This window comes from Empidonax traillii, unplaced genomic scaffold, assembly GCF_003031625.1.
Source record: "Empidonax traillii isolate 1590-97213 ecotype Southwest subspecies unplaced genomic scaffold, ASM303162v1 scaffold27:size3997909, whole genome shotgun sequence".
NCBI classification, from domain to species: domain Eukaryota; kingdom Metazoa; phylum Chordata; class Aves; order Passeriformes; family Tyrannidae; genus Empidonax; species Empidonax traillii.
In genome coordinates, this window is record NW_020955220.1 from 392,142 (window position 1) to 417,991 (window position 25,850).

The window sequence follows — 25,850 nt, forward strand, 5'->3', positions numbered from 1 at the left end:
GCCTCCCAGATATTGTCCCGCGGCTCTGGAGATGGGTGTGCAGCCTGGACCTCCTCACGGATGCAGCGCAAGCCCCACCACCTGCAGCTCGCTGGCGGCCCATGCCCGCTTTCCTTCGTGGGACGGTTCTGCTCGCGGGTGTTTCCCCCCAAAGCGCCCCCAAAATTCCCCAGTTCTCCCCGGGGGACCGTGTGGGGCCGGAGCGCGCCGGGCGCGGAGCTTCGCGGGGGGGCGGGGCCCGCCCCGAACGCACCAATCAGAGAGCGGCGGCGGGATGAGTGGCACGAGACCAAGGCGCCAAACCACCCTTCCTCCTCCCAGCCCGCCTTCCGCCCTCCCGGCAGCCAATCAGAGCCGCGGCGCTGCTCCCTGTCCAGCCCCCGGCGGAGAGAAGCCAATGGAAGGCGCGGCTCCCGCGGCCGCTCAGCCAATCAGCGGCCGAGCCCGCCCATTGAAGGAGAGCCGGGCACAGCCCGTCCCGTAACCCCCGCCCGGAGTGGCCGTTCCGCCCGCGGGCCCCGCGATGGTGCCGGAGGTGGCCGCGCCCGCCGCTCCCCTCGCCCGTGTGGGGCCCGCCGGACCGTCCGCGCCATGACCCGCCCGCTCGGCGAGGGGCTGCCGTCGCCGGGCCCGCCCATCGCCATGTCCCGACGCCATGTTACGCCGGCGGCCGCGGGCAGGGAGGCGGCCCAGGACGGCAGGTACCGCAGGGGAGGGTCGCTGTCGCCGCCGCTGTCACCTCCGGGCACCGAACCCGTTTAGCAGGGCGCCGCGGCTTTCGGCGCGCCCGGGAAGGGTGGCAGGGGCCGCCCCGGTGGGGGTTACCGGGACCGCCCCGGGAGCCCCCCCGGCGCTCGACGGGCGGGGGGTGAGAGCCCCGCGGTGTTCCAGCGGCGGAGGGGCCGGTGCCGCCTCACTGGTATCTGCAATTGGTGCCGGTGGGGAAGGGGTCTGGCACTGTCCAGCCGAGTTCTGGCTGGCGTCTCCAGCACATCCTTCAGGATGCTGGAGTGCTCCCACGTGTGCCCTCCCGTCTCACACCCCGGTGCTGGCGGGCCCATCTGTGGAGCTGAGCGGCTCCAGCGTTTCGGCTCTAACGGAGAGCTCGAGGTGCCGTCGGTTCAGCTCCCAAACCCGCTCCGGCCACGACCTGTGCCGCTAACGGTGCCGCGGGAGACACGGTCTGCGGTGGAAGCAGTGGCAGTCAGTGACAGTTTTTAGAACCTGTCTGCTAACCAGAAATCCAAATTCAGATAAAGAGTTGGTGAGGTTCTTTTGGAGGCCACCGAGTTAAATTTAAGTTCTGCTTCCTACAGAATGAGACAAGTCAAAATTTTCTTATGCCGTTAGCAGCGCCTTTTTATGTTCTGATCCTCTTTTTTTTGATAGCACCTACGTCTAAAGGAAGGGGGGAAGGTAAAAGTTCAGTTCATTTTGCATCTTGTTTCTTGCCCGAGAAAAGTGAAACTGTGTTTTCGGTTTTGCTGCAGGTATTTAAAACACTGAGGTTTTCTGTGTGACTTTTTTCTGTGTGACTTTCATTAAAAAAGCATTCTGTTCTGAATGGCTTTATGATTTTTTTTTGCCATTTCTGCAGTGCTTTTCAAGATGCTACATTTCATCAAAGATGTAACTTTTTGTAGTTTATTCCTACCTTCCATGAATTTGCTTTCTCTGAGCTGTTGCTATTGTTTCCTTTTAAAACGATAGTTTTTATCTAGAGATTAGCACTAACGGAGCTGTAAAAGGTAAATTACTTCTACCAAATGCTCAGGGATTTGTTTTTTTAGACAAGTGAATTTCCTTCTTCCCTCTTTCATGTGAGTTATGTCCTTAGTTTAGAAAGGCCTGAAAGGTCTGTTAAGTTCCTCTTCTGGCAGTGTAGCCTTTTTCTTTGTCAGGCAACATATGTTAATGGCTTTTGCGTTTTCTTGGGGGTTTTTAGTGGTCTTCTTGGTGTCTCAGTCAATATGAAAGAATTCACAAAAATGGGGGAGTAATTTTTTTGGGGGGAGATAAAAGGTTTTGCTGAATGTATATATTTTGCCATAAAGTGTTAACTTTACTTGCCTAAGACCTGTGTAGTTGTTGATAAATATACATTAAACAACTGTGATTTTCATGTTAGGTAGTAAAGAGTGAAACCCAGTAACTTCTTACTAAAACGACCTGTAAATGGTTTGTGAAGAGTCAGGGTCCCATTCACATAAAAAAATCACATGTTCTCTTTGTGCTTTCACGTATATATGAAAAGCAGGTTGGAAAGCCCAGTTCTTTCTCATGTTCTTCCCTGTACTGCATTACATGCTTTCTTCTTTTCCTTTTAATCCTTTGTTTTGTCCAAAGTTTCTAGTACTTTGTACTATTGTACCTCCTTGACCGAGGTACAATACAGAGTCCTGGTTGGACAGTTGCTATCCCTTGCACTTCCAAACAGCAGAGTTACAAATGCGAAGGAGAAAATATTGGTGGATAAATATTTTCAAATAAGTAGTCTAAGGCAAATCACTCCTCTCCATCTCTCCATTCAAATAAAACTTTTATCCCAGGGAAAAGGGAAGTGCCTCCATTCTCTCAGTTACGTTGTACAAGGCTTTGTATAATTATGGAATAAACGACAATTTTGCTACAGAGCTCTTGCATTTAGAGCAAAAGACAGCAAAAAGATAGAACAGTGTGTGAAGGACAGAAACAGTCATTTGGAATTGGTGGCTGTGGAAACAAGGATGAAGATGGAGGAAGGCCTTGGTTTTGATTTTGTTATGACCCACCCCTGAAGGCAAGAGTAGCACTAGATTCCTTGGGGTGGATTAGACTGAAAGGACACTGAACGACCGATGTTTATATATATATATATATATATGTATGTATGTATATATGTACACATATATATACACATACATCTATTTTTTTTTTTTTTTTTTTGCCAGTGGTCAATTGTTTGAGAAATTAATCTTTAACAGTACAGTCTTTCATGGTTTGTCTTCCAAATTTAGGTGAAAAGAAAAATCTGAAAGGTACCTGAAGATGAGATTTGCCCTGTCAGTGGTGCTTCGTATTTGGATGGGGCTTGAACTGGGCAGAAAGTCCAGTTGCTTAGTTAGGATAATAGAAAGCATTTGGAAGGACATGCAGAGTGGAAAGCTGTGGACACTGGATGCTCTCAAGCACTCACAGCTTCAGAGCGGTTCACGAGAGCATTGGGTGTGTCTGAGGAATGTGAGGTGGAGACAGCTGTGAGCAGGTGAGGTCAAGGTGGTCTAGGGCAGAAAGAGAAATCGGCCAGCAGAAGAGAATAAACCTGCATTTTAGCCTTTTGATTTTTCTGCTGAACTGAGATGTGGAAATTCTGTGTGCTGAGAACTTTGTATTATTTGAAAGTAGCTGAGTGACGTAAGCAGGAAGAGTTAGGCCACAAGTTGACCTCGGCGTGAACTACATGGCTCTATTGCGTAAGTCTAAGATGTGTTATAGCAAAACCTGGTGCTAGCACCCTGAACATTAGTGAGAGTTAGAATAGATGAAGTTAGCAGCTTAAATGTTACTTAAAAATGAATAGCTGGAGGGGACAGCCCATAAAATTGTGGTATATGAACAGTAATAAAGGTATTGCAACATGGACCATGGAATTGTCCAAAAAAGACTTAAGAGGATGTGAAGGCAATCACACACCAAGCACTAAGTGATGATACAGTGAACCAAAGAAGAGCAAGAAGACCCCAGACCCTAAAATCACTATTGGTCTGGACTCCCATGAGGGATGTAGAGTTTAGATTGTAAGGGTGTAGTTGCCCAGGGATTTCTTTCTTTGTGGCCCGTCTTTTGAGGCACCAGCTCGAGCTACCAGGTAACTGATTTGTGCCAGTAAACCTGTCTAATGGAGCTGGGAGCCTGGTGTCAAAAATTTCTTTAACACTGTTGCTGTAGCGTGTGAGAAGAACATGCATATTTGGCCTATGTCAAATTGAGCTGAGACAGATTGGAGGCAGCTAGTCTTTGATAAGTAGTTTTTCTGGTCTCTTTGGTAAGCCAAAAAACCCCCACTCACACATTCTAATTACAGGTGGCTTTTCATTGAATTACAATATTTTTAAATGTCACTGCTTGCCAGTAGCCTGATCTAAGAAGTATCAGTGCATTATAAACAGCTTTTTGTATTTCTATAGGTGCTAAAAATGCAAAAGCCATGTGAGAAAATGCAAAAGTGAAAGTTACAAGCTTAAAAAAAGAGTCAAAATTAAATCCAGTTTCAGTTTTTATGAGTGAGGAGTGGGTTCTTCTGAACTAAACTTCAAAAATGGTTACTGAGTCTGTGGGAACACAGTCATGTATGGATGCTTGAACATGTTACTTTAGAATCTGGAATAAGTTAAGTGTTTCCTTGGTTGTCAGTGTTGCACTGTACAGAAAGGTAACAAAATAGGGGAAGAAGATCTTAAACCAATCTGTGTTCTTGCTTTCTCACACCAATATTTTGTTTGAAGCGACACTTCCAAAACAGGTATAAGTATAGCCTTGAAGTCGTTAGTAAACTGTGTGGGAGAAGATGAAGATAGCAAGTTCAGAGATCCTGATGTATTTTAGTGTTCAAGTTGCACATTGCTCAGACAATCTGCCCATTTTTAGAAACAATATTCTCTAATGGAGAAACACCTTGGGATTTTCATGTTCCCCTTGTTCTTGCCAGAGAAGATACCTCTGAATTAAAGCTATTAATTATCTCGTAGGTGGTTATAGACTGCTGTTTCTGTTGGAAGCCAGAAAATGCTGGTGCTGGGTGCTGTGAGGGAGACCACTGACAAGTGTGCATTGTTAAGGGACAGTGCTGGTATGAATTCCTGCTGAGCAGTCAGGTAACAGTGCAGATAGGAATTTGCGTCCCAGCCTGGCACCAGATGTGTGAGAGAAGCAAAAAGCAGTGGTGCACAAAGGCTTTTAGACCTCAAGAAGAAGGTTACAGGATGATTTGAACTTTACAACTTGCAGGTAGACCTTTGTGGTCAGACTTGACTGAAACCAGTAATGCATTGAAGAGGGTTTGGTCACTGAGGGTAATGATGAGCCCAGCTTTTTACCACTGTAAACCTTAAAAAAAAAACCCAAACAAAACCCAGTAGTAGTAATCAGCTCAAAGTGATAGCGGAGATGGGGAGGTTGTTAAATGCCATCACATAAAGTACTGGTGAGGTCGGTCCTATTCAGGAAAACTTAGTTTAAGCTGGAAGAGTAGTTAAGACTTAAAAGTATGATAAAGGAAACAGATTGAGGGAGGAAACTGACGAGTTGACTTCATTAGCCAAGCAGGGTGAAGGGGATGATGATGCTTTTTCTGATTTATTAGCAATAAGAGCTGTTGGCATTAAAATATCTGTAGAAATAAATTACAGTATTTTAATTTTATTAATATTTACTGTATGGGCATTTAGGTATTGTTCTTTTAAAAAGATAAAATAATGTTTTCTTTTCTCTTCAGAAACCAGACCATTACAGAGTTCTTCAAACCAGTTTTAAGTCAAGGTAAATATGTAGTTTTTATATGGAATAAATTTATATGAATTTTAATTATATAAGTGTGCAGAATTATAGCCCAATCTCATTCTAGATTGATGCAGCAACGTAATGAGTATAGCCTACCAAATATGTCAAAATGTGCACATTTAATTTTTTTCTAATAATGTAACTGAAAATGTCAATTTCCTGTTAAAATTAATTTCTTTAAAGAGTGATGTAATTATTATTTCAAGTTATTGTCTCATGCTTAAGCTAGACTGTTTATAACAATTGAAGCTATGTTGTAGATCATGTGCTTCTTTGATATGAAACAAGTCACATGGCAATACCAAAACTGAATGATTAAGTAAATTTATTTTAGATTATGTGAGAGAGAGAGATATATAAAATATCAAGTAATATAGTACAAGAAGGTTTGTTAGTTTGTTTGGTTTTTTTGCTTCCAGTACTGTGTTTGTGAATAATTTGTGTTTTCTCTCTTAGACCTTGGCCGTAAAGACAGAATAGTGCTGTGTTCACCAGACAGAGGAAATGTAAAAGATTCAGGAATGGGACTGCCAGTTCTACGTGCTGAAGGTTTTGAAAGGAAAATATCTTCTCCAAAGAAGGTCAGAAGGAAAGGATGCCAGGCCAAACACCAAACAAGTCCTGTGGTAGATGCCTTTCGAAAAAGAATTGAGGAGAAGGACAGTGTAAATGTTTTAGAGAATGGCAGAGTGTGCAAGGCATTGGGTTCATTGTACCCAAAAGTTGTGATTCAGAAACTCTTTGTTACCACAGGGTCTCTGAGCAATTTCTTGGCCAAAAAGGATAAGACTGTCAAGTCAGAACAGGAGAGAAATGGGAGTTTTCTGGGTGTAGGAAGAGCACCATTGTCTTATGGAAATAGTTGGGAAGAGAAAAATGACTGTATGGATCTAGCAGACACTAGCTCAGACTCTGACAAATGTGTTTCACCACCAGAAGCTGATACTCGAAAAGCCTGCACTAGAAATACTGGCACTGTGAGCACCACATCTCTGTGCCAAAGCCCAGGTTTCCCCATGGAATTGCCCTGCTCTCCTACTGATTCTGCATTTAGGTTGTCACTGGAAGCTCCCTGCAGAGAAAGGGAACAGAAGAAACAGGAACTGAATGACTCTAAACCACATCCTGTAAAACCATTCTCAGGAACAAGTGTATTGCATCAGGTGTGTTTAAAAGGGTCATTAAAGGTGGAAATCACTGACCCATTATGCATGTGAAGTTTTAAATTTTTTTTTTAATTTTTTTTTTTTTAAGTTTGCAGTGTAGGAGCAGGTTCTTGGCGCTGCCTTTTTCAGATGTAAAAAAAGTTTATGTTCTTTTGCTCTGCTGTTTTAAGTTTTAGGTTGTGCTTGGCTAAGGCGGTTCTTAATCATTTTACAATAAAAGAAAAATCCTAGTTTAAAAGCAGGGAAGGTATTCTGGGCTAGATACGAATATGGAAATGCATAGAAGTTGTAACTTTAAATTGTATTTTGTAGGAAAAGGTACCTTTATCTTAAATACCTTATAACCTCGTGTTTTCTTACAGTGTAGCTTAGGGAACAGACTGGCAAATTTCTGCTATTCAGAAGTTACAGTTAATAGCAGTTCAAATTTATGCATTTAAACCACAGTATTTAGAAAGAGATGGGAATGGTCCTGTTAAGAATGTAGTATTTCATTACAGGTTGAGTTATGTTCACTCTTTTAATCTGAAGAAAATATATAAAATTTGTGTTCAGTTCTTTTTTTTGAGATCTTTGCAGCTTTGTTTTAAATTTGTCTTGAAATGAGGAATATTAACATATTTCTGGGGATGTGTGGAACTAAGTCTGTGCTGGATTCAACACTTGGCTTGAGATGTCAGCATCCTGGCTTTAAAAAGCATGCAATTAACTTTTTTTCCTTCCTCTGTCTTTATTTTTAGGGAAATGGATGTCCTTTAGGAAAAATACCACATTTTAGTTCAAGAGAGACTGCCTCAGGTATGAGCAGTGCTGTTAATATGGAATTAATTAAACAATCAGATTCATCACTTAGTGTCTCTTTTTTTAATGGCTTTTTTTTCTGGAAGTTATGTTTTCTTTTTTATCTCAATAAAAAAAAATAATTACTGTATGGTCAGTGTTATTTCTAATATGGCAAGTTTGAAGGGATTTAAAAGTGATTTGTGATTTTAGTGTAAAACTGATTGTTTGTAACTTAATTAGAAATCATGATATTTCATTGTCTTAAAACCTTAATCCCAGGTTTTTTTTATGGTTTCTCTTGCATTTTGGATAATCCACATTTACTGTGGTGCTTAATAAATTCAGTCTTACAGCTTAATCCAAAAAGAACGTTCTTGTTGAACAAATCACTAAAGTTTAGGTGGTGTTCTTGTTGCTTTTTGTCCCTTTAAACCATGTAATTTTGTTCTATGGGAGGTAGATCTGAATCTAAAAAGCCCACATGAGTAGAAGCTTGAGGTAGGTCAGTAGGATAAAATCAAAAAAAAAAAAAAAAAAAAAAAAAAAAAAAAAAAAAAAAAAAAAAGAAAAAAAAAGAAGGGTCTATAGCTGTGGAAACCCATCAGATTCTTTGCTGCTCTGCATCACTTTCCACCTGCAGAAGCACTTGGCCAGAAGTGCCAAAATTGAGTTGGGAAGTTCTCAGCCACATCAGCTTCATGAAGTAGCTGTCTGTGATGTGTCCAGGTGCTGGTGCCAGCTCGAGGCAGGAAGCATGAAAGCGTGGTGAGGAACGTGGACTCTGATTCCACAGAACCGTAGTCTAAAACCAGATTTCTTCGTATTCTGAATGCCTTTTTTTTTTTATGCCCACAGTTGAAATTATTGAAGTATTTCAAAAATACTTTTCATGCTGCTTGTTATTTATACTCATAATATGGAACTTTATTCCAGTCCCATATCTTAACTGGGCTATTGTCTCGTTCCAAAGATTGATTTCAATGTGTAGGAAAAGTTTTCTATGGTGACTACTGAGCTGCTTTAAAATAAATGGATTGAAATTAATTTCCAGGGTAGTTACAGTAATAACAGTACAGTATCAGCTAAGTTTTAATTGTGGTCCATTTTGTCCCAGCAGAATGGAAATTGTGTAGTTTCTGACAAAAATTTCAGTCCTAGTTGACTTAAAAACAGAAGTTAGTTCTTTAAAGGGTAAACTGTTCTGCATTTGATTTTTTTAATTATTATTTTTATTTTTAAACATGACAACAGTGTTTTACTTTTTTCTCAAACACTTCATAGATGACCCATCTCAACCAAAGCTAAAGCAGGTTTTAAAAAAACATGAGGCATCTTCTCCACATGCATTTAGAACATCATCTGAGATGGCCTCTGGTTTGCCCAAAAGTCCAGCTGTTCCTTCACACTGCCTTACAGCTAAGGTGTCTTTTGCGACATCCAAACTAAGAGACTCTCCTGGGAAAAGAAAACAAACTGCCATGAGTGTGGATGAAGACAGTTCAGATCAGTCTGAAATACCAAGTTTGAATGACCCTGCTTTTAGTAGATCATCTTCAAAATGCAAAAATAGGAGGACTGACTTTGTAAAAAATATCTTTTTAAAGTCTACTCATGATGATGTTCTGCAACTAAGGGATGTTGCTGCCCTGTCTAGACATGATTCTACTCTTTCGAAGGATCACCTTAACTCGGGCGAGGAAAAGGAGAAAAATAATTGTTCTGCTGTAGGTTTACCATCTTCATATTCTGCCCACAGTCCTGATAATAACCATATTTCTGTTGTGGATACCAAAGAGAATCAATTGCAGCTGGCTAACTCATGTTTTTCCTTGGAAAAGTCCCTTCCATCTTCTCAGGAAAAAAGTACTGTGTTGCCTTCTCTCCCCTACTTAACACAAACGAAGTGTGTGAAATCTCCTCTCAAGATTGCTGGCTTATCTCAGGTACTGGATGCTTCTAAGAAAGAGCAGGATGGGAAAAAACCTGAAAGACATGAGCACAATAAAGCACACATAAACAGTATCCAATACAGCAACAGTTTTTCAAAAACAAAACACAGGACTTCAGGAAGTGCTTCTGATTCTCATACAATGGAAGTATCTGGGAAACTTGCACCCTCACAGGAGACTGGTAATATTGTTCCCCTTTCATTGCCTTTGAGAGAATGTTGCAAGGACAGCAGCCATATGTCTTCACAATCCTCAGGAGAGTTAAAAGGTGAAGACACCTCTACAGACAAGTCCAAACTGAATGAAAAAACACAAAGGGGCTTTGATAGTGAAGATGAGATTTTGGAATCTGTTGTAGATGATGATGATGATGATGATGATGATGATGAAGAAGCATTCATACCACTGCAAAAAGTTCTCTGCTCAAGTCTCAAGCCACAGATAGGAACCCCAGAAAAATCTTGTGACAGTTTTTCTCAGGACACTGTGACTCCATTACTGAAGCTTCATGTAAGTGTCTAAAACCCAAAAAAGCATGTTCTTTTAAATATTCTTTTAGGGGTGTTATTTGCGAGAAAAATAGTATCAATTTTAATACAGTGCAAGGCCCAGTTGGTGCTAAATTGTTACCTTGTGTTTCCAAGTTTAAGAGAATAAAATTTTATATAGTAAGTATCCACCAGGACACATACAGAGGCTCTGTTGAATGAAATCTCATCCTCAAAAATCAGTCATCTGCAACCTCACCTGTTCCAGCTGATAGAGGCAGACAGCAACTTGTTCAGCTGTTCTAGAGAACAAATTTCTTCTATTCAGCTCAGTTTTATAAGCCCATAACATTTTGCACCAGCATTTGTATCCAGTTGTCTTCTGCTACCTATTCCACTACCATCTGCAAACCATGACTATTTACTCAATTTTTTGTAACAGACAGAGACATATTGTTGTAGAACCAAATAGTCAAGTTTTTGTCTTAGGTGGTGTCAGTAGAACTCCTTGGTAATAACAATCAGAATGTACACAACTGATTGGTAACAGTTGTTTTAAATGAACTTTAAAAAAAAAATCTGTTGTACACTGACACTTGGCTACCTTTTGCTGATTCTTATTATGCCCTCTAAAGCTACAGCAAAGTGGGATGAGATAGATAATCAGCTTTGTTTTGTTATATTTTTATATGATTTTCCCCCCTTACTCATAAAGCACGAAAATTCAGAATTATTTGCCTGTAAAACTGATTACTTGTCGTAAGGGTCCTATACTGTACAGTTACAATGTAGTTGGAGCAGGGGTGTGCTTGTTACTGTACTTGTCCTTGGAATGTCTGAAAGATGGTTTGTGCAGCCAGATATAGACATTGAGAGATCTGTATGCTAGACTCCAGTCATACATTCCTGACACAGTCAGATTCGTGTACAAGTAAGTGATGTTTTGTTTCAGGTTGTGTTTCGTGGAAGTTGGAAGTATTTCAGAAAGGATTTCAAAAAACTGAATGACTTCTGCTCACAAGGGATAGATGAAGCGTTTGAATCCCTGTGTACAGGATATTACAGTGATGAACTGATATGTGTTTTTTAAAATTAGGTCATTTGTTGAATTGGAGCTTGTCAAATAAATACTGATTTTGAAGTTATATTGTAAAATAATGTTTTAGTAAGGAAGGTCCTGCAGTAGGTCTTAGTGTGGCATTCCTGATAGATGATACAGATTGGAAATGGCTGCATTTAAACAAAGGGATTTTGTACTGAACCTGGCTCGGTTGGAGTTAACTTTCTTTGCAACAGCTGCATGGTGCTGTGTGTTTCAGACAAAAATGTGTGTTGGTAAGAGACCAGTCTTCTACCTATTGCAGAGCAGTACTTGCATAGCATCAAGGCTTTCTCTTCCTCCTACACTGTCCCCAGAGAGTAGACAAGAAGTTGGGAGGGAACAGGGCCTGGGCAGTAGACCCAGATGACCAAAGGGATATTTTCCATGCCAGGTAGTGTCATGTTCAGCAATCAAAACCAAGCAGGGGGAGTTGGTCTGAAATGTGGCCATTACTCAGTCTAGCTGGGCATCCTTCTCCTTGTGAGAGGTACTGAGTGACTGCCTTTGGATCACTTCTTCTTTTCCCCATCATCCCTTTTTCCTGATTAAACTGTTGTTATCTTGACCAGTGTGTTCCCTTGCCTTTGCTCTTCTTATTCACCGCCCAGCACGAGTGGCTGGAGAAATGAACAAGCCTTGTGGTGCTTAGCTGCTGGCTGCATTCAGCCCACCACTGGTTCCTGCAGTGGAAAATGAACAGCCGAATACCTGTAAAAATACTCTCTTCCCCCTCCTCCTCTGCTCTTGTTTTTCAGTCTCTGGAATGGTTTATTTGTTGACTGAGTTGTTATCTCCATGGGCAGATGAAGAGCCATAATTATTTTACCTGTCCTTCTGATTCATTATGTAAGAGCGTTGTAGATCAGACTTCTGTGGTTGCACACGTATTCTACAATCTTAGCCAATGTGTCTACGTAATTAATGGTTAAGCCTGATAAACAGATGCAGCCTAGATCAAATGTTTGTGGCATGTGTATGTGACCACAACATTTGGCCTGGCCTGCATAATTAATTGCCAAGTAAGACAAAGCAGTTAGGAACTGTCACAACATTTTTGTGACCGTGGTTTTTGCATGTACTAACATTCTTCTCTTGCATTGTAAGAAGGGACTTATGTCCACATTGGAATAAAGTTTTGATTCCTTAGTTGTTCAACAGTCATGTTAGACATTTTAACCAGATATAAAACGTGGGAAAGCTGAAGACTTCTTACCTTAATGTTTCCCACACAAAGACATGCTACTTGTTACATTTGTTACATCTCTTAAGAGCAAGGTGGTGTCAGAGGGACAGTGCTTGTCCAAAGAGCATAATCGTGGCCATAAAAGAATGGGGATTCCAGGGTCTCAGTGGGTGACAGTAATAAAGTTGTTGGGTAAAAGGCTTCTGATGCTAATATTCTTTGTGAAGGTTAGCTGGAGGTCAGCCCCAGGGATGCAGATTTTTATTTCACTGTTCAGATCTATCATGAAGTGTAGTTATCTCTAAATTAGTCACTGAGAGAGACTTGACCATTATGTAAAATTATCAAGGGACTGAGAAACCTAACCTGTTAATCATCCTGTTTTGCAGGGTCTCCTTTGGGGTTTTTATCTGCATGTAAAATATCATTAAAATTGGAAAAGGTTTCTATTTTCATTATGTTTATTGTCGAATACAATGTTATGAATTAATTGATATCTTGTGGTGTTTTTTAAATTTCTTACTATTTCATTTACAGCTTTCTAAGACTCCTGCTGTAACCAAGGTGTCATATGTGAACAGCTTAGAAAACCTCTTGAAGGAAAAAGAAGAATCTAGAAGGTTTGTTTCTTAAAGCTGGTTTGAAAGATTTGGGATGGTGTTGTAAGAAGCTTAGATTTACCTCATCTCCCCAAAACTGATGGAGTTTGATTAGCAGCAAGCTAAGCTCTGCCTGCTGATGGCACCAACATACATCTGACAGGACCTACAAGTGTGGCTTAACTCCAAAAGCTGAATGACAGGCTCCTTCCAAGCATTAAGGAGTGATTTGTGATGCATCTGCCTACCCTTGAAGAGCCAGACTCAATTTACTGATGCCTTCGTTGTAGGTCACTGAGCCAGCCAGCAGCTGCTGGTCAGGCATGAAATAAAAATATTTATGTATACTTGCCTGTACTAGTTTCTTCAAAGGTATTTGTAGCTCAGCTTTGGTTCCCAAAGTTGTGTGGACTATTAGTGTCTGAGTAGGCTATACAGGTCAGTGAACAGAACTAATGAGTGTTCTTGTAAGAGATCTTCTGGGTAGAAGTGAAATGTGGTTTATGTGCTAATGGCAAGTGGTGGTGATGGGTATGTATGTGTGATTGGCTGTTTTGATTAAAGAATCTGACCCTGGTAACTGTGGGCTGCCCAACTGTGAAGTAACGGATACTCCTATAACTAATACTGTTTAACAAATAAAATATTTGTTTGGTATTTTTAAAAAGTAATTAAAAATTCAACCACAAGATTGAAAGTTTCGTGCAATTACAAAAAATGTATCAAAGTTGGTTGAGCGTATTTGTCTCTGACAAACTAGTGATTGACTGCTCTGTTGGAAATTCATTAGGTTTTGGGAAACATTTGCTGTGTTACCTTGGAATAGCAAGATGCTTGGTTTTTACGCAGATTCAGTGTCTCACGTGCTTTTGTCATCGGTAGTTGGCTACTGACTCTTGGGTTCACGTTCAGAGCTTGGACTTTGTTGTCTTCTGTTGCAAATGCTAAATGGTGACGATGTGCTCTGCTGCTACTGTTATTTCAGGGTAGATGAACTTGAAGAGCAGTTACAGGAAGACATAGAAAGAGACGACAATGCTTCCGATGGAGAAAATGAGGAGAATGCCAGCGGAGATGAAGATCTCTTGGAAGAACACAGGTCCTTCCAACTCCAAAACCAATTAAATCTAGTTCTTTGATTTTCTAGCTTACTTTCCCAAAGCTCTCTTTGTTTCCAATATTTGTTGTTAATATGTTTATTGTGAACCATTTTTATATCTTTAGGGGTGGATTTTCCTGGGTGTTTCTGTGTTTTAACAATTCAGCTTTCACATAAGACTGATGTGTTCAACATCTGCAACTAATTATCTCAAGCAATAAGTAACCTCTCAATATTTGAATTAACTAAAGCAATTTTCAATTTTACAGGGCGTTTACAAAGAGATTTTCAGTAGCAGTTAATGCCATACCTGACAGCCACCCTGGAGAAGATATATTTGATTTATCAGCCTCTGGGCAAATCTTCAATCAACATAACCTTGACTTGAGGAATTTTTACTTCATCCCTCAAAATCCTATAGAAAAGCTGCTTTTTAAGTAAGAATATCCTCTTTACTTTGTTGTGTTTACTCATACAGTTTTCTTTGGTGTTAGCAGTTTTAAGATAAAATAGTATCTTTGCATAGAAATGTGCTCTGTCTTGCTAAGTGGGCAAGACTAACTTCCTTTTGCTGGAATTTTCCTTGCTCAGTTAACTTTACAGAACAGTAAACTGTAACTTGAAGCTTCTTTCCTCCCTCCTCTGCCTTCCTTGAAAAACCTCTTATGTGAGACATAAAGAAACAAAGAGCTGTTCTGGCCTCTTCCATCTTTCTGCTGCATTGGGCTAATGTTGATAACCTCACCAGCTTGTGGAAGATAAATGCAGAAGTGAAATGTTTTAAATGAACACAAGCTTAACTATCCCCAGATAGAAAGAGGACCTTTGTGGTGAACTGATTTGTGACCTTCTGGTGTCACACTGTGCCTGCTGAAAGACTTCTGGTGCTTCTGTCCTGGAAGGGCCTGGGACTTGAGGCTTCACCTGATGGGGATTGCAGAGAGTCACGATCTCTGACACCTGCTAGACTCAGTCACTCACAACCAATCAGTGTGTCTGTGTGTATATAAACAAGTGCTGTGGAACTCCTAGGCATTTCTGTTCTATATTTACGAGGCTGTCAGACTATAAATAGCTGGACAAATTCTTGCTTAATACCACAAGTGTAAATCCTGAAAAATTTTGGTTATTTCAGTTGGTATTTGATTGTAAACATGTATCAGTGGAACTGAGAGAATTCTCTTACTCCTGAAGTATTTTATATATGTGTTTACGTGCAGTTCTGGGTGTGAAGAGGAGGAGGATGACTTCTTATCTCTTGAGGAAGTGATGTTTGTGATACACTCCTTTGGCTTCAGGCCTTTCTGTTCATATGTTTTGGAGATCACAAGGATATAAGCTTCAAAAGTATCTTGTAAATCAGTGACTGGAGGAATGAGAATTAAGCTAATCATCCCTTGCAGAAGGCAGTTAGGATTTAATTGTTTATGCGTTCTGTCCAGTTGGCACAGCTGGCATGTACTGGCTGCCCAGTTGGCACATGGAGGTCTTCCCAGTCAGACAGGCAGAGGGTGTATGGTAGGAGTTAGGACACAGATCTCTCAACAGTATTACCTGATTTAGTAGGTACAGGGAATAGAGGAAACTAAAGAAGAGTATGTGAGGAAACTGGATATCATTAATTCAGCTGCTTTTTACATACCTAGCTCCCTAAGGAAGACTAAAACTAAAATAATTTGGTGATAGCAAAGACATATTTTCGTCTAACAGCTTTTTTTTGCACCTCACAAATTTGCACAGTAATACTAGGTTGTTTGATTTTAATTGCCTTCAGACTCTTTATTTAAAAGAGTATTTTAAAAATAATGGGTTTTTTTCTCTTTTCTTCTGAAGGTGTTGGTAGAGGTCACTGGACAGTTAAAAGTCTTATTCAGTTGTCTCAGTGAGCATAACAGCCTGTCTGTGCACTCAGGCATAGTGGTTCACAGTACAGTAGTGAAAATCATTGTTTATTTGAAACTTTTATTCTCTAATGATACAAATGTTTCCAAACTGTATGTTATGGCATTCTGGAGAAAAAGATAGTTGTTCTAAGTGACATTTGTAAATTTGATTGCCATTACAAACCAAGGTTTGATTACTATAGCATTTTATATAGGTAATAGCATGTGAATAACATCTGGTTTGGATATTCAGATCTTTCTTTGCTGTTGGAGATGATCTGAGGGGTGGGGAAGTTCTTATGCTTTTGTGGAAGTAATGATTCAACCACTAATTGATTTTTATCCTCTCTCCTCACCCCCATCTTTCTCTTACAGTTCTGGTACAACGCAGCAGCTTTATTTAGCTGTTAATGGGTTTTTAAGTTCTTCTTACAGTTGTATATTGTGTCCCATACCAATTCTGAAATGGCTTTTCCAGGTAAGTCTATGCTATTCGTGCAGTTATACTCTGTGTATGTATAATACATTTCGTGGAAGTCAGTTGTAGCAGGAATAATCAGAATAAGTTTGTGAATCTGTTCCGTTAGGTCAACAACTTTTAAATCAAGAAGTATTTTTTGTTTTGTTTTTTGTTTGTTTGTTTATTTTGTTTCTTTTTTTTTTCTCTGGGTTCTGATTTGTTCTCCAACCTAGAATACTTTGATTGTCACTGGGAGTAAAATACTAGATGGAGAGAGCTTTTTCTCCACACTTTGAGTGAATGCAGAGCTGCATGTCCCTGTCCATGTTTATATAAGCAACTGCATTTGAAAAGGACACAGTGCATGCTAGGTGAGGAGAGACTTCAGGATATTAATAGTGTGGGCCAAATCACAAGCAAATTTTAATTGTATTGCCTTCCATCCTCAGAAAAAAAATACATGCTGCAATATGCAAAAGAGCCATATCAACATACCACCTAAATCATCAGAGATACCTGCATTGTCAGATAACTTTCCTTTGGAAAAGGTACCTTATGGCTCAGGAAAGAGCCTGGAGTCATTCCCAAAGGAAATGTGGTGGCCGTCTCCTTTCTAGATGCCTGCATCTTAATCCCCAGGAATTTGCAAAGTGCTGTTACTCACAAAAATACTTCTCTCCAATCTCCATTCTGTTATTACTTACCACATTGTAACTGTACCTGAAACAAAAAAAGAAAGCTGGACTACCTTTGAAATTGCAGCCTGGGCCTGTTGACTGGCTTCCTACATTTGCCAAAAAGGAAACATTTTGCTGTTCTATGTCCTTCCCTCCAGCCAGTAAAAAACTGCTCTGCCCCCGTTCTGTGAGCCCTGGTGTTCCTCTAATAAGGAGGAAGTGAGAGCCAATTCAGATCACTTACAGAAGAGGAAACTGTCCAGCACTTGGAGAAGAAAAAGAAGTTTTACTGGGCTAGTGAAGTGCTCCAGGAAACCTGAACTGTACTTCACAGTCACGTTTTTGTTGTTAAGAGTTGTGTGAAAAACTTTGACTTCATTGTTTCAGTTTAGTGTTCCATATATTCGACTTGCCCGTGACTGTAAAAGGGTGTAATTAAGTTTTTTGCCTCCACACCTGATCAGGAAGTTCAGTCTGATTGCAGATGCAAACGGGTTCCAGAGAAGTCTGTAATACTTTCCATTCTTTTAACCCTCAGACCTTTCTAATGAACTAACATGGAGTTACAGCATTCCAATATTGTAAATAATTAATTTTAAAGTATTCATAGCATTTTTGCACTGCTTGAAATAATCAGTATTCAGAGTACTCTTTTCTCCTTGGTATATCTTGCTTTAGAGGCTTTGGGGTTGGTTTTTTTAGGGCTGGGTATTTTTTTAATCTGTTACTGTTTCTTACTTTTTCTGCCAAGGAGTTGTATGTTGGTTTTGGTTTTGGTTTTGGGGATTTTTTAAATTAGAACCAATGCCATCATGCAGCTTGGTTTTTCATGTGTACTTTCTTTTCTCTCCATAGATGATGTCTATTCATCCTGACCATTGTGTTTCCACTCAGATTTTAGACAGATTGATGGAGCTAACACTAAAAAACTGTAAGTATTGGAAGGGTGAAAAGGTGGCCACCTAAATGAAGGTGTCTCTCCACTCAAGTTTAGAAAAGTGTTTGTGAGAAAGTTAAAGGTTGTAGTTCTATGCTGTGATTTTGGCATGAATGTAGGCTCTTCTTTTACTTATGTAATGCACAAATACTGGGGGTTGGTCTTCACTGAGTGTGCGCAAGCTGTACCACAGTGTGTGGTCCTGGCACCTACCTGCAAAGCAGTGCATCCAGTACAGAGCCTTTTAAATTCATGTCTGGTATCTCACAAATAGAATTGACCTGAAGAGAAGCCCAAGTCTCCTCAAAAGTGTGCCCTCCTTTCCTTCTTTTGCTTTGCAAGATGCAGACCCTCACAAGATGTTTTTCACAGCGACATACACAGTTTGTAGCACTGCGTGGTTTACTTTCCAGATAAATGGCAAAAGTAGAGAGGATCATACAGCTGCACAAAAACACTTAGAAGGATCTGCTTCAGCTCATGCTGCTGTTAGTGTCGTGTGTGTTTGCCTTCCTTCATCTGTACTCTTAAATACTTTCCCCCAAGTTCCTTTGTATGTCCCCTGTGTCTTCACTCAGATCCATCAAAAGTCACATTCATTTAAGGCTGCCAGTTAATGTTAAAACAATGTGGTTCTCTTGGAAGTATTTGCTCAGGCCTGTCCAAATTATACCCCATATTTTAATTCTTGTTTAAAATCAGACTGTGAGCTGATACGAGAGAGAATGTAGCCTCCTTTATTTTGTGCCTTGCTGGCATTAGGCTTGATTCTGAATGAACAGTTCAAGATGATGAATGAACATTCAAAGAATTAAGACTGGGAGAGATCCTTGTTTAGCACTTGTGTTTCAGAAACCTTGCCTGTTTTCAAATCTTACTTAGCTTTCTTCCAGTCCCACTATGGTAACTCCTTCTTACACAGAACAGTAATCTGTGTATTCTCTTAGAAATAAATATTGCCTCCTTGCTTGTTCTACTGTTTGTGATGAAAGAGAGCTGTGATAAAAGATTGATGGAACTAGAAAATAATTGAAACTGTTATGTAGTCATTTCTCTAGTGTAAAATACTGTGTTAGACCTTTTTTCCCCCTCCTCATTCTGAACATAAGCATATTGTTCAGTATACCGACTCTTCTGAGATGAGAGCTGGTAGAACTGCAGACTGCTGAGCTTATTTGTTTCCCTTAAAAGGAACTAGTGCTAAGAACTAAATTTAAATCTAATCCATTCCATCTCTTTTATTTCTAGCTTCCATCAGTGATGAACCCTCTAAACTGTGGATTCCTTCAATAGCAGATATATCAGCTGTTTTTGTCAATATGGGCATTGCGTTTAGATCTCTCTTTTCATTGGAACATCTTCAGCCCAGCTTTATCAAGCCTGATATTTTGTAAGTGTTTTCCTTTTGATATTTGTTGCTTACATCCATTGAAAGCAAATCTCGGGCTTAGAATGTAAAAGAACCTTAGATGGTTCTTTATTTCCCCTCCCTTCCATCAAGCCATACTTTTCTTAAAGTTCTCAACTCAGGTCTTAGTAGGAGTAAATAACCCAGAACTTCAAACCATACCTGCTAAGTAAGGATTCAGCAAACCAGAGCAGAGTCCTTTGTCCTGCTTTTTCCTAGTGGAGGTTTGCAGGAATGTTGCTTAAATAGCTGAGCAGAATTGTAGGTAGTTGGCTACAAATTGAGTTAGATGTGTGTGCTCTATAACTGAGGATTGTTTTGATTTGAGGGCATTTTGAAACATGCAGGGTTTTTTTCCTTCAGTTTGATGTAAAGAGGCCTTTGTGGGCTCTTAAATTGTTCATTTATTGCTCAGATTGTGTCTCTTTTATTAGAAGTCGGGTGCAAGAAGCAGTGAGTCAACAACAGCCAGGAGGAGACCTAGCCTCTGCCAGTCCAGCCTTCTCCAGTCTACTTGAAAACAATTTAATTAATGTGATTAAGGTAAAAAAAAATCAGATTTTTGTGGGTTGGGTTTGGTTTTTTTGTGTATGTGCTTTCTTTTGGGAGGGAGGATGGGGTTTGCAGTCCTGAGCATGTTTGGTGAGTAGATTCTGTCCTGAGTGCACATGCTGTTTTAGCTTCATGTTCAGCAGAGTTTATTGCAAGCTTGTTGGAAACTTCAGTTTTCGTGACTCCCATTGGCTTCACTCACAACTGCACAGTTTTTCTGCCTCCCTTTTCCAGCTGTGGCACTTTATCAAACATCTTGGCTCCCTCATGTAGAAGAAACTATTCATTTATGTGTTCCAGTGGAAATGGGAAGAGGAGTTGATGCTGGCTCATATTTTTTATGCTGCCTCAGTGTGTTAATGCAGCTCTCAGGGTTATGTGATTGGTCCCTGTGCAGGGCAAGGGGAATGAGGTGGGAGCTCATGAAGGGCAGATGGAGCTGTGACTGACTTTCCTGTGGAAGTGAGCTGTTAGAGCCATGCATTGTGTCCTGTAGGCTGGATGAGTGCCCATCACACTTCACAGGCCAGTTCCCTGTGATTAAAGTTGTATGGTGAAAATACTGATTTTATAACTGATTTCAGTGTTCCTTGTGGAAGTCTCTGAATCCTCCTGATCATTTGTTTAGAGATTTTTTAACTATAAAATCTCATAGTTGAAAAAGAGGCACTTGGAGCATTTCCACTAGAGACTAAATACGTATCTCTTGATTAATTTGTGTTCTCATTTACACATTCATCCTGTATTGTAAGTATATATGATAATAACTGGGTGGGGAAAAATATCTTGATTTATGTTCTCATACTGGTGCATTTAGAAAGTCTGTGCAGTAGAGAAAGATTACTGTCTGGGGAATATTGCCATTGTCCAAAAAATGAGCCTCCAGCAGGTATAAAAAAAACCTTTTGAGTGCTGTTACCAGGAGATGGGGAGAGTTAGTACACAAGTGTGCAAAAACAATACATCATTTGAGGTACTTTTAATGTGAGGGTGGAAAACTAAAGTTCTCATCATGCTTCAAAATAAGCTAACCCAATTTCAGATGTTAATACTTCATATTTCTTTTAAAGTTTCTAGATTTCTGTACAACAGTAATTCAAGATGGATATACTGATGAAGAAATATGGCTGCTGCTTCTGTTGCTATTTAAAATAAGCTTGGAGAAACAGCTGAAGCGAGTTCCCTTGGTAGATCTTCAGTGCCTTTTTGTAAAGCTTCTGATGAGTATAAAAGACTGGGATACAAAGGTAACTTCAAAAATTAATCGTACTGGATTTGTGAAACTGCAGCTTCTGCTTTGAAGTTTTCTTTTTTTTTTTACTTGACATATCTGAAAAATACTGCTTGAAAATGTAATACAAAATTTTTGATAATACTTGTAATAGGAAAATTTGAAGCTTTGAGTTTGTGTGAGATTTATGAAGTGGGTGTGTACACTGAGAGGGTTTTTGTTGCATGACGTGCTTGCCTGTCCATTTCTGCAAGAGGACTGTTGTATTTATCTTAAGATTGTTTACTAAAATAGTTGTCTGTTTAAAATGGCTCTCTGAAAGAATGAGACATTATTGCACTAAGCTGCTAAGATGTAATTAAAAGCAATCTGATCTCAACTACCATACCTAAAATAGCATTTAGCAGGCTTAACTACAGGTGCAATGCAGAAATCTCTTTATGTGCATCATAGGCTAGATCTGTTCCTTTTATCCCTTATGGTATGTTTCTAGGGAGTAGATGTATTCTTGGCAAATAAAGCAAACTACCGTTCTTCAGTCTCAGGATGTTTTGTTGTTCTTTTTAAAGATGCCCGAGCTCTGTGTGGCACTGAGTGAACTTTCTGGTCATCACCATAATCTCCTGTGGCTGGTTCAGCTCGTGCCAAGCTGGATAGTGCGTGGACGGTAATGACACTGTAACCTCAGAAATGTGTAGGATCTTTAACAGATGATTTATCTGTATAAGCTCAAAGTCTGATAAATGCAATTTGTCAGACTGTACAGGTATTCCATGGCGCTTCAAAAAAAAGTATTTGTGTTTTCTCGTGTGATACCGATGTCTATGCAGTTCTTGGTGTGCATGTTCAGCTTCCTGATCACCTCTGCTGTGAAAAAGCTTAGTTAAATTTTATATGTAGTTTCTGGGCTGCACGTTTCTGGTACCCTAGAGTAAAGAAAGCCTTAACTTCTATATTCTGACATCCATCACCTACCCTAATTCTTGTCTGAATGACCAAAAATTAAATTTTCTTTGGGTGATTCATGTCTACTTCTAAGCATCACTCCGAGTTCTGTATCTTTGAAATTAATATGTTACAGTGTATCTGAGAAAGGAGAATTAATTGGGTCATCCATTTCAAGCTTAGAGACAAGTATCTAGCAGTGTGTACTTGTGTAAAAGCTAAGGTACTTCTGTTTTACTTGCCTCTTTACTAGTTTAATAGCACCTATATTCAGAAAACCCAATTTAATGGTTGTAGGCAAGTTTATGTCTAGGGAAGCCATGCATAGCCTCATATACTTTGTAGAAACAGTGTGGATTTGAGAAATTCTATGGAAATAATTTTTTAAAATTGTTTTTCAGGGAACTAAGACGACGTCTTAGCCTAGTGATAATTTCAAAACTTCTTCATAAAAAGCATATAGAAATACCTGATGACAGTGACAAGCAGGTACTGCATATACGTGTTGTGTTTATATAACTTGGAAGTTTAGAACACTTATATTGTGTGTTTATGTTTTGTGTTTTATGTTTTATTGTAAGCCTCTTTTCAAGAAACTTGCAAAATTACCAGTGAATAATTTTCCATTTAGATTAGTATTAAAAGTAGATTTGCACATGTGTGTAATCTGCATGTTCTGCAGCTTATAAGTGCAGTATTGTTTGTGCCTAAACATCAGTTTTAGACATTGGAAAGAGGTCTACAGTTCTTTAAGTCTTCCTTCCATATTCATGTGGTGACACTGTTTCATAGGTTTGATATTTTTATTGAGGTGATGTACAAACACTTTAGTCTGTAAATAGTAAAAAACTACTCAAGGCAAGAAAACTTCCTTTTTAATTAAGAATTCCTTTTCTGTTCTAGTCTTAATGGACAAATAATGTAGTGGCACTCGGTTTCCAGTTTTCTGTTGCCAGTAAACCAGTCCATTTTGTTAATGTTTGTATGTGTAGATGTCTCTTCTACATCAGTTTGTGGTGTGTATGAAACCTTCTGTGCTACTGAAGAAGATGAGAAAGACGAGAGAAGGACTGGAGGAGCAGAATGCCTATGAAGACCACGTTAATGTAGAACTAGAACAGGAGGTATATAGCCAATAGTGGTTTTTTGCATTTGTCTTTTTATGCATCTTCTACACTTGAGAATGTTTCTTTTAGTTTTTGTTAACTGTGGACAGTTCTGTACATGGAACTGAATGTACACTACTTTGTTGCTGTTCATCTTTAAAATATTATTCATATTCAGTTTTGATTATAGTCATGGAGGAGGGAAAGAAGTAGCACATGATGGAGGAGCTTGTATTGGGCTGTTTTACAAACAAGGAAATGGTCAGATTTTCTGAGTCACATGGATTTCTTGAGTCCTGACTTCTGTAATCAGATCCTCCCTCCCTTCTGATGTAATTGGTGGAAACTGTTTGGTGCTGAGCCAGACCTTCACCTGCAGGCTTCAGAAGGATATTTATGGATCTTTCATTAATCTTTTCTCATAAACAAGTGTTACAAAGACTTAGTATTTCTATCCATATAAAAATTGAATATTGGTTTGGTTATTTGAATGTTATCGTGGATTTTAATCTGGATGTAGATGATGGGAAAATAAAGCCAACTGCTGAATTTAATTTTCAGTTATTAAAACCACAGAAATTTTTATGGGTTACTGAGGTTACTTACGTAAAACACTGTAATACCATTTTAAAATGTTTCTATACGTGGATATACTGTTTCCAATTAGTTATTCAGGCAGATGTGTAGACCATTGGCCTGGCTGTTGGAGGAATCATTCCAGAAAGCAAAGATGGTGCTGTTGTTTCTAGATGCAAAGAGCTATAATGGTGCTTTGACTGCTAAAGCTCTTTTGATTTCTCTCCAGGCATACTACTTAATCTACATCCTCCTTCATCTAGTCAGTGAAGCCAGTTTCTTTGATGTTGTAAATTCTGATCAACGGGTAAGTGACTTCAGTGGCTAGACCTTTAGATTTTTAGAAGACTGTTTATCATGCACACTTGGTCTGTTTTGGTAAGAGCTATCATGTGATCACCATGGATAATAGCACTGGGGGAAACTTTTGTTCTGAGGCAAGGTAAATGCAGAAGAGCTTGTCTGGGCTTACTGCAAAGAAAGAAACCTCTTCTGCATTTTTGTGAATAGAGTTACCTCAAAACATAATGCCGTGGATGAGCAGGCATTTATTGTGTTAATCGTTCTCTGAAAGTATCTGGAGATTAACTCCACACAGAAATTCTAAGAAGTCAAATGATCCTAACAACTTTTGAAGTAGGATTGAAATTTTTCAATCTAGAAAAAAAAAAACACCCACTTTAAAAATAGCTGGTAAAATGTGTTCAAACACATTACAGTTTTCTGTCCTGGAGTGCAGCCATGCAGCAAGTGAAAGCTAGCACTGTAGCTTTTCTGTGTAGCGGTAGCTCCTTTGTGCTGTGTGATGTGAACATCTGTTAAGTAATGCCTTCTGCTTAGCCTTTCAGTAATCCTGTTCAGATTTCTGTGACCACTGGCTGGGAGGTGCAAGGTGTTTGTGTAAACCTTCAGTCCTGTGGGATCACTCTTGGCTTTTAAGAAATCTGTCCTATGAACTGTTTGAGAGAAGTAAAGCAGTAATGTTTGGTTACATTTGGAGGCTTAAGTGTCTCAGTTAGCTGCTTGGATTTGTGGAGGACTTGATCTTTTTGAGATTTTTTTTTTAATGTCTCCATTTCTTAATGAAGAAAGTCTATTATTCCCTGACCTGTTAGTCATCAGGTGGCCGGAGGGGTGTGGCTGAATTCTGTGTGGGCTAGACTTGTGTAAAATCAATCTATTTCAATCCTGGTCCTCCTCCAGTTCAGTGGGGTAAATTGTGGTGGCCTTGAGACACCAGCACATGTTTGTTTATAAGTAGAATTTCAGCATGTCTTACCTGTTCTGGAGGGCAGAGCCTCTTTGCAGCTGTTCAGTCAGAGATTGAAACCAGGAACTTTATGAAGAAATTAACAGAATGTGGAAGACCTTGGGAGTCATTATCAGGAGATTATGAAGTGGCAAAACTGCTTTATTAAAGTAATCAAAAATTTAGAGACAAATAACAGATCAGCACATAAGCCTTGGATATATTTTACCTGCTCAGCCAATTCCTACAAAAGAAATTACCTGAGTCATCATTACTGAAAAGGTTATTTTTAGCTATTGTAGCTTCAGAAGTTTTTTTTTTGCTGATAAAAGATGTGAATGGCACCACACTGTGTTTGCTACTTTGGGGACATAAAGGATTTGCAAATTAGCTAAAAAACTTTAAAATTTGTGATGTATAGCTCTGCTGTACTTTGAAACTATTTTTAAAAACACTTAGACCAGGTTTACCAGGTGCACATGAGCAACTGACAGAGGATCGTGTGATCTTGTTTTCTGTCTTTTCCCTTTCCTTCCTGTGTATTTCTGAGAAAAAAATCAAACCAAAGCATATCATTTTTGAAATTCATATAATATTTGAATAAAACTTTTAGTATTGACATGAAGGATTTAATAGCTGTACGCTTTTATCTTTATTTAGCAACACATACTGAAGCTCTGTCGTGCCTTAGATAGGTACGTAAAAGGTGATATTAGGGAAGATGCAAGGCTGTTTTATCGATCTAAGGTAAGACACAGAAATTGATATATTTTGTTTTGGTCTGGGTTTGCATGTCTTTTAGTGTTTGTGATGCTTGTTGTTGCCTCATCCCAGCCCTGGAAATTCCAGGAGTTCCTCATGGGTTTGGGTTTTTTTTCTGTTCTATCTGCACCATGTCTTTGCTAAATAAATGCCCATT

General features: G+C 39.5%; 1 protein-coding gene across 4 annotated transcripts in view; it reads left to right on the forward strand.

Annotated features, from left to right (window-relative positions):
* The first annotated feature begins 227 nt into the window (after window positions 1–227).
* The window catches only part of SLF2 (SMC5-SMC6 complex localization factor 2), a 30,575-nt gene continuing 4,952 nt past the window's right edge, over window positions 228–25,850 (forward strand). The window contains exons 1-18 of one of the 4 annotated variants that reach the window (XM_027907709.1): window positions 228–274; window positions 5,474–5,517; window positions 5,995–6,701; window positions 7,445–7,502; window positions 8,769–9,946; window positions 12,747–12,829; window positions 13,794–13,907; window positions 14,177–14,344; window positions 16,166–16,268; window positions 17,783–17,858; window positions 19,113–19,254; window positions 19,707–19,815; window positions 20,895–21,071; window positions 21,625–21,722; window positions 22,402–22,489; window positions 22,993–23,124; window positions 23,912–23,989; window positions 25,592–25,678. In XM_027907709.1, the coding sequence (XP_027763510.1) occupies window positions 6,060–6,701; window positions 7,445–7,502; window positions 8,769–9,946; window positions 12,747–12,829; window positions 13,794–13,907; window positions 14,177–14,344; window positions 16,166–16,268; window positions 17,783–17,858; window positions 19,113–19,254; window positions 19,707–19,815; window positions 20,895–21,071; window positions 21,625–21,722; window positions 22,402–22,489; window positions 22,993–23,124; window positions 23,912–23,989; window positions 25,592–25,678 (3,333 nt within the window). In that variant the 5' untranslated portion in view covers window positions 228–274; window positions 5,474–5,517; window positions 5,995–6,059. The other 3 variants (XM_027907700.1, XM_027907683.1, XM_027907691.1) reach the window with 3 other exon arrangements.